This window comes from Acipenser ruthenus, chromosome 24, assembly GCF_902713425.1.
Source record: "Acipenser ruthenus chromosome 24, fAciRut3.2 maternal haplotype, whole genome shotgun sequence".
NCBI lineage: Eukaryota > Metazoa > Chordata > Actinopteri > Acipenseriformes > Acipenseridae > Acipenser > Acipenser ruthenus.
Genome location: NC_081212.1, coordinates 28,179,452 through 28,191,698, shown reverse-complemented (window position 1 = coordinate 28,191,698; position 12,247 = coordinate 28,179,452). Strand labels below are relative to the sequence as shown.

At 42.6% G+C, this 12,247-nt stretch overlaps 1 protein-coding gene across 1 annotated transcript; it reads right to left on the bottom strand.

Moving 5' to 3' along the window:
* Positions 1-513: 513 nt before the first annotated feature.
* On the bottom strand, positions 514-9,182 carry LOC117963107 (isocitrate dehydrogenase [NADP], mitochondrial). The gene is made up of 11 exons (XM_034901801.2): positions 8,934-9,182; positions 5,177-5,268; positions 4,646-4,811; positions 4,354-4,514; positions 3,853-3,996; positions 3,392-3,528; positions 3,147-3,298; positions 2,667-2,779; positions 1,676-1,773; positions 1,203-1,295; positions 514-905 (listed from the first exon to the last, which is right to left on the bottom strand). Exons 1-11 carry the CDS (start codon positions 9,046-9,048, stop codon positions 818-820), a joined length of 1,359 nt encoding a protein of 452 aa, XP_034757692.2. The 5' UTR covers positions 9,049-9,182; the 3' UTR covers positions 514-817.
* Positions 9,183-12,247: the final 3,065 nt, after the last annotated feature.

The following is a 12,247-nucleotide window of genomic DNA, read 5'->3' as shown; positions in this document are numbered from 1 at the left end:
TGTTATCCAGTCACAGCGTTTGTAACTTGGCATTGGGCTTTGATAACGTGCCTCAGGAACTTCAACTCAAGCAAAATTTTGAGGTAGAGCTTGTAGGAAACTCAGGCAGGCAAATCTCTTCCAGTTTCCACCCCAATAATTTGAAGAGTTACTTAAGCTTGCAGAAAACAGACTACTACCTTTTGCTGTCTGTACTGAGCAGCTAAAGTTACATTGAAGAGAGTTTCCAGTTTCATTGTCCAGGAGTTTGCTTTCAAACCCTGAACTGGCATTGTGCCATTGTTCTGGATTGGGATACCTAAAGCATTACAGAAATGGTGACTCATAACGTTGAAGTGCTGATGACTGCCTAGCTTATAGCCTTAATGGGGTCTGTCGCTAGTTTAAAAATCAACTCAACAAAAAAGACAAGGAGGCCATCCTCAGAATGTGCCGACTTTAAAACCCTGCATACAGAACAGAAAACTAATAAGAGAAAAATCACACCTTTAAGTAGCAATGAAGTAACCAAAGTGGAGGTTTTATAATGGTTTTTATTGCTTGAAAATGAGAGTTAATCAAGTTCAGTCATTTATATTACAGTGTTCGAGGTGTACTTCACATTACAAAACAGGGACTTGGGGGAGAACCAGCAAGACGATTTACCCTGTGATGGTACACTCACTGACAGCAAGTACCTACACGTCTATATTCAAAAGTACTACATTTTCCCTTCAGACAAGACGCAGGTGCTTATCACGACCTTCAAGTTAAAAATGAGGTAAAAAAAATAATAAAAAGACGTAACTTCATTTCCAGCCTGGCCTTGTTACGGAGTTCACTTCTTGCCCAGGGTTTTGTCAAGGTTGTTCTTAATGGCATCTAGGAAGTCGGTAGTGTTCACATAGTGCTCGTTCAATTTGCAACTGTGCAGGGGAAAGAAAGATATGTATTTAACAGTTAGGAACACAGTATAGTGAAGATTATTTCAACGAGGAGTGATGTAATTTAGTTACCACTGTTTTAATCTGAATGTAGTGAACATTTTTGGTGCTCAATTGTAAGGCCATAGGCAGCCCCCACTCCATTACAGAACCAGTTAAAAGAAAGAATATCATTGCACTTGCAAGCCTCGTTCTCATGGCATGTGTCCCGAGAGCACCTCCCCATTACCATGTTACAAAGGGACACTGCAGCGCAATGCAAGAGAAACAGACACTTACTTGCTAAGGCCATGGATACAGCCTGCAAGGTCCTTGGTCATTACTCCACTCTCAACAGTTTCAACACACACTTTCTCCAGCAGCTGGGAAAACCTTTTATTAAAAGAAAGAAAACATGAACACAACTGTACATTTGCCACATGGTTTGCTGCAGTCATCTATACTCACCCAACCGATAAAACCTAGTTTAAACATAAGCTGTTGAGGGATCTGGTCTGCCTGGTCTTTTTCCAAGTGTCCAACAAGGCGACAGGCCCCTGAATATACAAACAAGCAAAAAGCACACAGAAGCAGCACTTCAAGCACACGACAAAAGAGTCTAAAGGAGGAAGAGTCGCGGGCAGAGCTAGAGCCATCTACAACGAAAGAAAAGACTGTGAGGGAGACACGCATCCAGTTTATTCACACCAGAGATCAGGGAACAAGCACATGGACACTGCAAACACAGCAGCTCCTTCGGGACAAACAGCTACCTGATCAGATCCGCGTTGCCATCGAGTTTGCCACGGTGTTCCAAGCCCCTGGTCCAGGCAAAAATACTGGCAATGGGATTGGTACTAGTTGGATTGCCCTGAAATGGAAGCATGCAATATTTCAGACGAAGTACAGAACAAAAAGTGATTCACACACACACACACATTAATTTCTGAAACACAGGATTGTGAATGTAGTAAACGACAATCAAAGTGTGGATCACACATTTAGGTAGTGTGGATGGGTTATTAGCAAACCACTGTGTAAATTGTCCATGTTTACAAAATGTATGTAGTTTATTGTGTGTCAATTATAAGAACAAGCAGTAGGTTTAATCCGCTTGTAATACAAAACTTTTTTTGACTCCACAGGCCACCTGCAGTGAAAGTTTGGGCCAGTAGATCACAGTGTTTAATACATGCAGACTACCTCAATGTAGCACCATGGCCATGCCACTGCAGTCATAAAAACATTTCCAAATCCTACATAAAAGCATGGTCATGATTAACCTCAAATCATACCACAATTTAATGGCTTTGGACAGTATGTATTTGAGTAGTGTAGCTATAATGGTATTACATTCTACCATGAGCAAACATCTACATTCACCTCTTCAGACCAGGGATCAGATATACAGAAATGTAATCATTTAAAAGGCACGCACTAAATTAACTGGTCTATAACTGACCCGGTTCCGCTTGGAGCACCAGACTACATGATATCTTTGATAACCGAAAAAAAAAAGATGAAATATCTGAGGTTTCCCTGGTAAAACACTAATATATCAGAAGTCCAACTACTATACAGCAAGCACCCCAAGAACAATGAACTGGTTTAAAGTCTCCTATCCGAGTCACATTCCTGAAATGTTGAGGGGGCGGGGTGCAAGAACTGCTCATTTTCTCTATTGATTTGGGAAGCAGTCCTTCCAGAGATTCTTTGCCTCTTGCTCTCTCCTGCAGGGCTGCTGCTGCAGAGGGTCTCTCTCACCTTCTGGTGCTCTCTGAAGTGGCGGGTCACTGTGCCGTGGGCTGCCTCGGCTTCGATGGTCTTGCCATCGGGACAGACTAGGACAGAGGTCATGAGACCCAGGGAGCCGAACCCTGAAGGGGGGAGAGGATGATTAAAAAAATACATATTTTTTTTTATAGATATAGATATATATATATAGATATAGATATATATAGATATATATATATATATATATAGATATATATATATAGATATAGATATATATAGATATATATATATATATATAGATATATATATATATATATAGATATATATATATATATATATATATATATATATATATATATATATATATAGATTATATATATATATATATATATATATATATATATATATATATATACACATATATATACACACACATATACACACACATACATTATGTATCTAAATAAATAAATGAACCCCTTAAACAAGGCACCCTGCCTGCAGCCATACCTTGAGCCAGGATGTCTGACTGCACGTCCCCATCATAGTTCTTACAGGCCCAGACGAAGGCACCAGAGGACTTGAGCACCTGAGCCACCATGTCATCAATGAGACGGTGCTCGTACCAGATCTTCAGCTCGTCAAACTGGGGCTTGTAGTGCCTGCGGGAGGGAACGGAGGTCACATCAGACCACCGCTGTGTTGCAGTAACAGGCTGGTTTGAAACCGTAGCGCTTGCAGTTTAAGGCTCTTACTTTTCGAAGATGTCCTGGAAGATGTCCTTGAAGCGCCCGTCGTAGGCTTTCAGGATGGTGTTCTTGGTGCTCATGTAGAGGGGCCACTTCTTCTGAATGGCATACTGGAAGCAGCTGTGAGCAAACCCAGTGATGGACTAGGGACAGACAGCAAGCACAGAGTCAGAGGAATAGTTGTTTATTTAATTACTATTTATTAAAAAAAAAAAAAAAAAATCTGATAAAAACTGAAATTAAAAATACATGTATGGCATTGTGGAGTATAAAAATAAAATAAAAAACAGACTCTGCTAGCTTCTGTACCCAGACCCATTATCTAACCAAGGTAGAACACATGAGAAATTCAGTCAAATAGACAAACGTTCAGTACACTGAAGAAGGCAAACGTCTGTCTGCTTCACTTAGCATCCTAGCAGCTCTTGTTTGGAAGTGATGGGGTGCTACCCTGCCTCCAGTCTCACCTCGTCTGTGTTGTACATGCCCATCCCACAGCCTCCGCCAGGGAAGTCAAACACCTCCCACTCCTGAGCCTTGCTCCCGTCACGGGGGGTGAACACCATGTTGAATTTGCCAGGCTTGTCCACCACGAAGTCTGTCGCTTTGTACTAGAACAGAAAGACATGTCAGATAAACAAACTGAGAAATCTTAAGTCCCGTCAAACATTCTGTATGAACAGCATGACAAATCTGGGTTGCAGACACGGGAAAAATGGGTCTCCGTGTTTTCTTGCAGATTTGATTTCACGTGGCAGGAGAAGTTTGTGACTATCCTGCGAGTGGTAGCAGCATGCATTAGGGATATGCAATATGCAACGTGAACACCATAAAACTCAAGGTTACTTTTTCTGGAAACTAGTAGTGTAGTGTTCATGCAACAACTGATCAAATTTGAATGGAGAAATGTGGGCACAAATTGTTGTTTTTAATGGCACATTCAGCAAGTTCCGTTCCAGACAGCCCACCTGATCTCCGAAGGCGTGTCTGCCGATGGTGATGGCTTGTGTCCAACCAGTAACGAGGCGGGGAATGTTCTTGCAGATGATTGGCTCGCGGAAGACTGTCCCACCCAGGATGTTCCTGATTGTTCCATTCGGGCTTTTCCACATTTTCTTCAGTTTGAACTCTAAATGGAAAAGATGTTCCAGGTTTTAACAAAAAAACAAAACAAAACAAAAAAAAACACTGCAACAGAAAAAAACCTGCATTGTTCATGCATGCAGACGGACGGATGAAACAGACATGAGGCAGGCTTACCTTCCACCCTGGCTTCATCGGGAGTGATGGTGGCACATTTAACAGCAACATTGTACTTCTGAGTGGCCAGTGCAGAGTCGATGGTGACTTGATCATTAGTCTGGTCCCGGTACGGAAGCCCCAGATCGTAATACTTCAGGTCCACAGCCACGTTAGAGAGAATCAGCTGGATGCAAGAAAGAGTCAAGTTTCAAAATCAAGCCGCCATGCAGTTTACATCCATAATAAAGACTCACAACTATTAAAAAAAAAAAACACATGCATTGTTTGACTTCTTAGCATCAGTCTCTTGGCAACTCTAACAATCCTCCCCCACCCCACCCCCCCTAACGCACAGGCTCACCATTCACCCCTACACACCTTAGAGCAGAGAGCTCCCCTAACGCACAGGCTCACCATTCACCCCTACACACCTTAGAGCAGAGAGCTCCCCTAACGCACAGGCTCACCATTCACCCCTACACACCTTAGAGCAGAGAGCTCCCCTAACGCACAGGCTCACCATTCACCCCTACACATCTAAGAGCTCACCTTCTCCTTGATGAATTCCCAGATGATGCGGGTCATCTCATCACCGTCCATCTCCACCACAGGGCTGGAGACTTTAATGCGTTTGTCAGCATCTGAGAAACAACAAACAGATTAACAATAATAAATAGAACAAAATACAGAGATGTCATTTTCAAGGGCAAGACTGCAATCCCACGCTACCATTATGTATTGTACATTTAATACAGGTATACATTGTTTACACACACACACACACAGGGGTGTTTAAATTGCCAGTGTATCCTGGACATTCCTCCCCGACAGGCTACTGTACCAATTTCTTCAGGGAAGCTGGGTGTGGAAATCTACAGATCTTTGTACATTATAGAACACAAACCAACCATCTGCATTAATAAGGTCAGCACATTTACACACTGTGTGCAAAATACAGTAAACCCTTCTACTGGAGACACATGGGATGCTAAATTCAAGCAGAATAAGGCATTTGTATATAACCACACACAAAGCACACCGTTTTGTGGCAGCATAGACAGCTATACAGTATGCAAATGAAGTATCTGTTGTGTTCTAGATCACTTTCAAGGCTGGCGAGCGCACCCCAAGGGATCTGACTTCAGCAGTGAATTTAGCTGAAATTTAGAAGCTCAAAAAGAACTATGGGTGGGGGTGTGATGAACTCCATACTGGAGCAGCACAGCCCAGAACTACAGTACTGGGAATACCTGCAAAGCAAAAAGCGACAACCACAGTCCGTTTCTCATTTTCATTTCTGGTTTCAGTTTATTTCTGAAGTTATTATGGCAACTTTAAACCCAGAATCATGACCAAACCCCCCAAACCCCCCTCCGGTCCATGCTGCACTGTCACTCCCGCACAGCGTAGTACAATGTACATGCAGTGCCAGATTACTGCCAGGGTTCACAGCGGTGTGGAAAGCATCAGGCTGCCCATGCGCCTGTGTTAATAGAAGTCCTCAATCACGGCTATAGTTGACACCAAGGCAGTATTGCACGGAAGACAAACTACAGTACAGAAGGCAATGTCTCCAAAGACAGTTTAGTGCTTGAACAGGAAGATTACCTCCACATCCTTAATCTCTGCAGCAAAGATTACCTCCACATCCCTAATCTCTGCACCCAAGATTACCTCCACATCCCTAATCTCTGCACCCAAGATTACCAGGCCCCCGTTACATTTTGAAGCATCTAATTCCACAACAGGCAGACTCAGGCTGAAGCTGAAATGCAGTTTTTGAACATCTATGTGGATTCCTAATCTAGTCATTATTGCCGCGATTACTCGTAAGAAGCACATTTGCTGCAAAAGAAAAGCTGTCAGACCCCCCAAGGAAACCAATGTAAAGACACACATGTAGCCACGTCTCTGATCAGAACCCCAGAATAAAGTGACTACACGGCATAAATATAAAAACAAACAGTCACACCGTTACACTGAAACCCCCCTGGGTATTCAAGGATACCCTCGCAGCTTGCCTGGCTCCTTGTCCCTTATCGCAATGCTGCTGCTTTTTATTCAAGGTGGTTTGAATGTAATCACCCACCTATCTTTAAAAGAGCTCCCGTGACATTTACGTCTGTTACAGTAGTTACTACTCATAAAACTGAAAGTGCTGGCGACTGCAGGTCACCTTGTGACTGTAATAAGAAGCGGTTAACCTTTTTTGACCGGCTGCCAGTTTTTTTAATTGCCTCTTTGAAATTTCACAAGCGGAGTATGCAGTATTTGCATGGCCTGTATTGCTTGTGTCTGTACTGTTTCAGATTTAGAGATCTTAGGAGCGCATGATAAAGTACAGGATATAGCCTATCCTTTCGCTGGCTCTCAGACAGGCCCCTGAACTACTGTAGGCCTGCTGAAGCTGTAGCTCAGCTGCGGAAATCAGCTTCATTCAAACCGGCTGTAACCAGGGCACTGTTACTGAAGGTCAGACCCACTTTCCAGGTTACTGATAAAACACTGTGATTTAATACTTGTAATGCAGTTGCATATAAACAAGCTGGGATACATGGGTACTGCATGAACAACAGCGTCTGAGGAGAGTTCACTGAAGCACACAAAACTACACAGCATGTCCTTCACCTGACCTATTTACTTACTAAGAGCACAGGGCCAGCTACTGAATGCAACTCAACACCAGCATCTCCACATGGGGAAATATTCTAACTGCCCCAACAGTACACAACAGTATCACACACCAATTATATATATAATTTTATTTTTTTTAAGGGGACTTGGTTGTTTTGACCTTGACTACTATTAAAGACCTGTAAGAATGCTTTTAAACCCGATTAAATCAAATACATGTTTAATGTGCATTTCCATGGCCACAGAAAACAGATTTTCAATGTATTATTCAAACAAAAGAAGACAGGGCTGTTTGAAACACTTTTCAAACACATGCAGTAGTAACGTAGTAACACAGAACCGCACCGGTATTGTGTTAATTTCGCACTAATGTACGCACATATCACAGCTGCAGCAGGAACACACAAGCAATGCCACTGCCGTCCATGGAAACAACGTAATATCAGACCGAGCGATGTGTGACCTTCACAGCCCTGTCTGAGTGGTACTGGAATGACACAGTACAGAGGGGACCTCCAAAATGAACGCCTGGAAGGAGCAAAGAAAAAGGTGCGCTTTGCCGGGCCTCGCCGGTCATCATTCCACAGCAGCCCTCCAGCTTGTAGAAATGTCAAGGGCAGAGAAGCACTGCCGCTTAGAACTGGTATTATAATCTTTTTTAGCTATGAAATATTTACTATAGTGCATGATTATATATTCGTTACATTGCAAATGCATGCTCAATATCACATTCACATATGGTATTTGTTATTTTGCGAGGGTTGTTTTGTCGATGGTAGACACGAGTATACAGTGAACACATCAAATAACCCTATCGCTGCAGAAGTGCGAGAAGCGGAGCAGAATGCCTCTGATTTAGAACTGTAAAGAATTCCGATCGGGGCATACCACCTCTAAGAAATCCGCTCCAGAAAGAAAAGTTACAATATTTCACATAAACGCTAGCGGTTTCCCATCTCTCATCCTTTAAAACACAAACATGCGCTGTATTTTAATGTTGCAAATTCTTAATGCAACAAGAAGTTAACTTTTTTTTCAAGTGAGTTTTTTCGACTTGTCATCGTACCGGCTCTGTGAGCAAAATGGTTGCCAGCTCGGACTCTGAGACGAGTCCTACGAGTTCATTCAAGATCAGCTGTATTCAGAGAGCAATTTCAGACCCTGGTTTCGATATCACAAGCTGGTTCCGGAATGTCAACTTTGAAGCGTCAAACCGGCAAAAAAAAAATAACTTTCCTAATTTAGACAAAACCCCGTCCGCCGCTAGTAGGATAGCAGCCGGTTTTTTTTTTTTTTTTTTTTTTTTTTTTTTTTTTACTACGACTAGATCAAATTCAAACAAATCGATCGGTTGTGACGAAAACCTACATCAAAACAAATAAATACAGTCGCTATGTCCTGGCTGTGCAGTCACTGCTTGTTCTTCACCTATCACCGGCATATCACCATTAAAATGAAAACAGCGCTTGATTAATAATAAAGAAGAATATTGACACACAAATATCTGGATGAAAACATGTATTCAAAATCCTCTGATGAATATTATCAGCTATATAATCACTTATATTAATTAATCTGCCCAGTGATTTGCTATTGCTAAAAATAGCACCATTACCAAAATTAAAAAAATGACCCAAGAGTGAAATGCAGAAAAGCGAAGTATTTCACTTACAGTTCCGCTGCTGTTGTAATTGCTGGCAAGCGGCAGGCGCAAGCACAGCCGGGTTTTTAGCCGAAATAACGGCAGCTGATTTGATTGCGTTAAGGACCTTCAGATACCCTGCCATGATAAATACAGTTTACAGACTCGACGTTGCAGCTAAACGGTTACACTCCGGTCTCACAAAAGGCCGTCTAAGACTGTGGAGGCGAGCAAATATACAAAGCGCCTCCCACCAGCCCGAGTCCTACCCGTACAGCTCCGCTCAGACCCACGTCAGCGTCTTAATTACACGAGTGGAAGAACAAGCCGCCGCCGCGCGCGGGATTCTGGTCTAGAGCACTGACTCTTGTTCAGCGGAGACACGAATTGTTGCATTACGTCATTCATGTGTTTCTTCAGCTATGGGTAACGCTGCTGCGGCAATTCAAAGGACACCAGGTTTTAATTCTACACAAACAGTGTGCTTTATTGTACATGCAGTCATAACTGAAGCCTGTTGTTCTCTGCTCGCATTCGTTATTTTGTCCCTGTTGAAAACGTTCCGGGAAGAAGTCTGTACTTGCGATCAGTGATTGCTTAGAGAAGGCACTAGTACTAATAAATGAAGACAGGCAGTCATCTCCTCACATCTCGGGTGTCAATGTGAACTACACAACTTGATAAGCGCATTGTGATGATGTGTTTACACCAGTGTTCCTAAACTGAGAGATACCTTGAGAGCCAGATACACCGCACGCTTTACATGTGGGCTTGCTCATCTGCTGGATACAAATTGTAGGTGTGAGATGCTGTGTGTATCCCTTTGAGAAATGATGCTACCTTGCATCTAAGGCCCTGTCCACACTATGCCTTTAAACCGTATTAGTTGCATTTAAGCCGGTTTAAAAGTGCTAAATACGGTTTGCGTCCACACTACGCAGCATTTAATACCGTACTCGAGAACCGGACTCGAGACCACCTCAGGAGGCAGATTCGAGTCGCATCAGGTAGTGCGGTTTATCAGAAGTGTGGACGCTGTAATACCAAACTACATTTTTTTGTGTATCCTCCAATATCCCAAAAAATCTTTGTGGTATGTTTGGCGAAATATTCAGAGCAGGCGCCTGAAGGACTTGCTATCAGTGTGCACGCCGCACTAGATATTCATTTTTATGCTTCAAAAAATCTGTCAGGACATCTCTGTTAAACTAGTGGGGAAAATAACAAAAACACAACGTTAAATTAGGCGACTGCAAAAATGAAATGCGATTTAAAAGTAGGATCGGGGATGAACAAATTCCGTAATTTGTCAGCTCTGTTTGAAATAAAATTAAGAGGACTAGAATTAGGCTCAGGCAAGATATGAAGGTAAAACCAAAGATTGTTTTGTAATTAACAGGTTTTTTTTCTGAGTTTAATTATAAAACAGAATCAGCTCAATTTGTTTAAAGGGACTTCACCTGATTAAAAATAAAACCTGAAAACTTCAAGCCCTACTTGTGTGTGTTCGGATTTACTTTTTCTACAATACTTGTTATATTTCTTTTTAGCAATATGGACCTCTGTTAATATGGGGCATAACACTTTAAAATAAAACACAGTGCATGGTGGGATACTATCGTATTAATTTCCACGGTTTGTTGCGCTGCTGGGAATTGTAACTGAACTATTCTAATGGTGTGTGGACGCAATAAGCCTGACTAAACATGAAACGGTACTTCAGTGTGGACGCTTTGAGCTGGATTAATTCGAGCGGTTTCGAGTACGGTTCTCGAGATCGGTTATGTAGTGTGGACAGGGCCTTAGTCTCTGGATAAATGCATTCTCCACACTCGACCAGCAGCACAGTACAGTATTGGAAGAATACATTTCATTGCGCAGCAGGTAACACCACCGCAGGGCTGGCTATGACCTGATCATTGGTTTATGCGCTGAAGACTGGGAGAGACTGTGTAGTTAGCTGAAGGGCAAGGTTCCAACTGCTCCTGCCACATTCTGTCATGTGGTGGGAGCTCTAATTTTAGACGCAGGCAGGGCTATACTGGGAAGAGGAATTGGAAGAGCTCAGTCATGTGAGGCAGGGAGCAGAGCCAGAAGAAACTCCCTGTGCCGGGCTCAGCCACCTGCAGCCTCAATGTTAAAGGGGCAGATTCATGAATTCAGCAAGGTTAAAATGACAATGCAACAGCAGTCTCGTGCACATACAGCACTAGAAACACCAACAGTGTGTAGCACACGCTAGCAAAGGCCTGGCGGGTTCAGATCTTTTGCAAATCGCATAGCTTGCATTCTTCTTTTTTTAATATAAAAACAAGATCTGACAGATTTTGTCAGGAGCTCGGCTGGCAGGTGTTTAAAATAACACATGGTACAGAATAGGCAAGCAATGTAAAGCACAGTGAAAGCAGGGTAAAGCATAGGCAAGCATTGTAAAGCACAGTGAAAGCAGGGTAAAGCATAGGCAAGCATCGTAAAGCACAGTGAAAGCAGGGTACAGAATAGGCAAGCATCGTAAAGCACAGAGGTATGGTAAAACATATTAAAAACATAGCAAACCAGGGGAAAGTATACAGGGAATGTACAGTATAATCATGGGAAAAGTAAAGGAAATACCATGCAAAAATACTGTGGTGAACTTTTATAAGGGAGAAAATGTATGTATGTGCTACCACCTGTTAAACTTGTGTCTCATGCAGAGCAACGCATACCACTCAGAACTGAACTTGCTGTTGTTAAATATTGATCTTCTGCCTCGCTTCGTCCCCTGAACCACATTGCTGGTTTTAATGACGTGAGGAAGGTGACCTCTCCCCCACTTCACACTCCCTCAGGGACTGTGTCCCGCTGCGCTTGCCCCCCTGCTAGGAGCTGCTGCTTGGCTGTTCTGTGAAATGACTAACAAACTTGTTCCTGATTTGTGGATCCAGAATGCATTTCAGCTCTAAAACAAAATTAAAATAATCAAGCACGTTCTAAATATTTAGAACTACTTTTGTTGCCAATGTAGTGTGAAAAATATAAAGACAGTAAGAGCTGTCAAGCTCTTTTCCAGCTGCCTGGGTGATTAGAAATTGCTATGCCACCTTGAATTGTGCTGGATTGGTGTGTGTGTGTGTGTGCGCGTCCACCCACCCATTCCCTGCTCAGCATTTTAAAAATGTGACTCTTTAACTAAGTAGTGCAAAGCCAAATGCTACCTGTGTTTACATCACTTGCATGAACAAAAAGCACTAATCACACAAACACTGTTGTGTACCTTGACCCAGCTGCCTAGTTTAGATACTAGACGCTTCATCGTTTCCATTGACCCCTCCTTTGAAGGGAGCTGAGCTAGTCTAGGACTC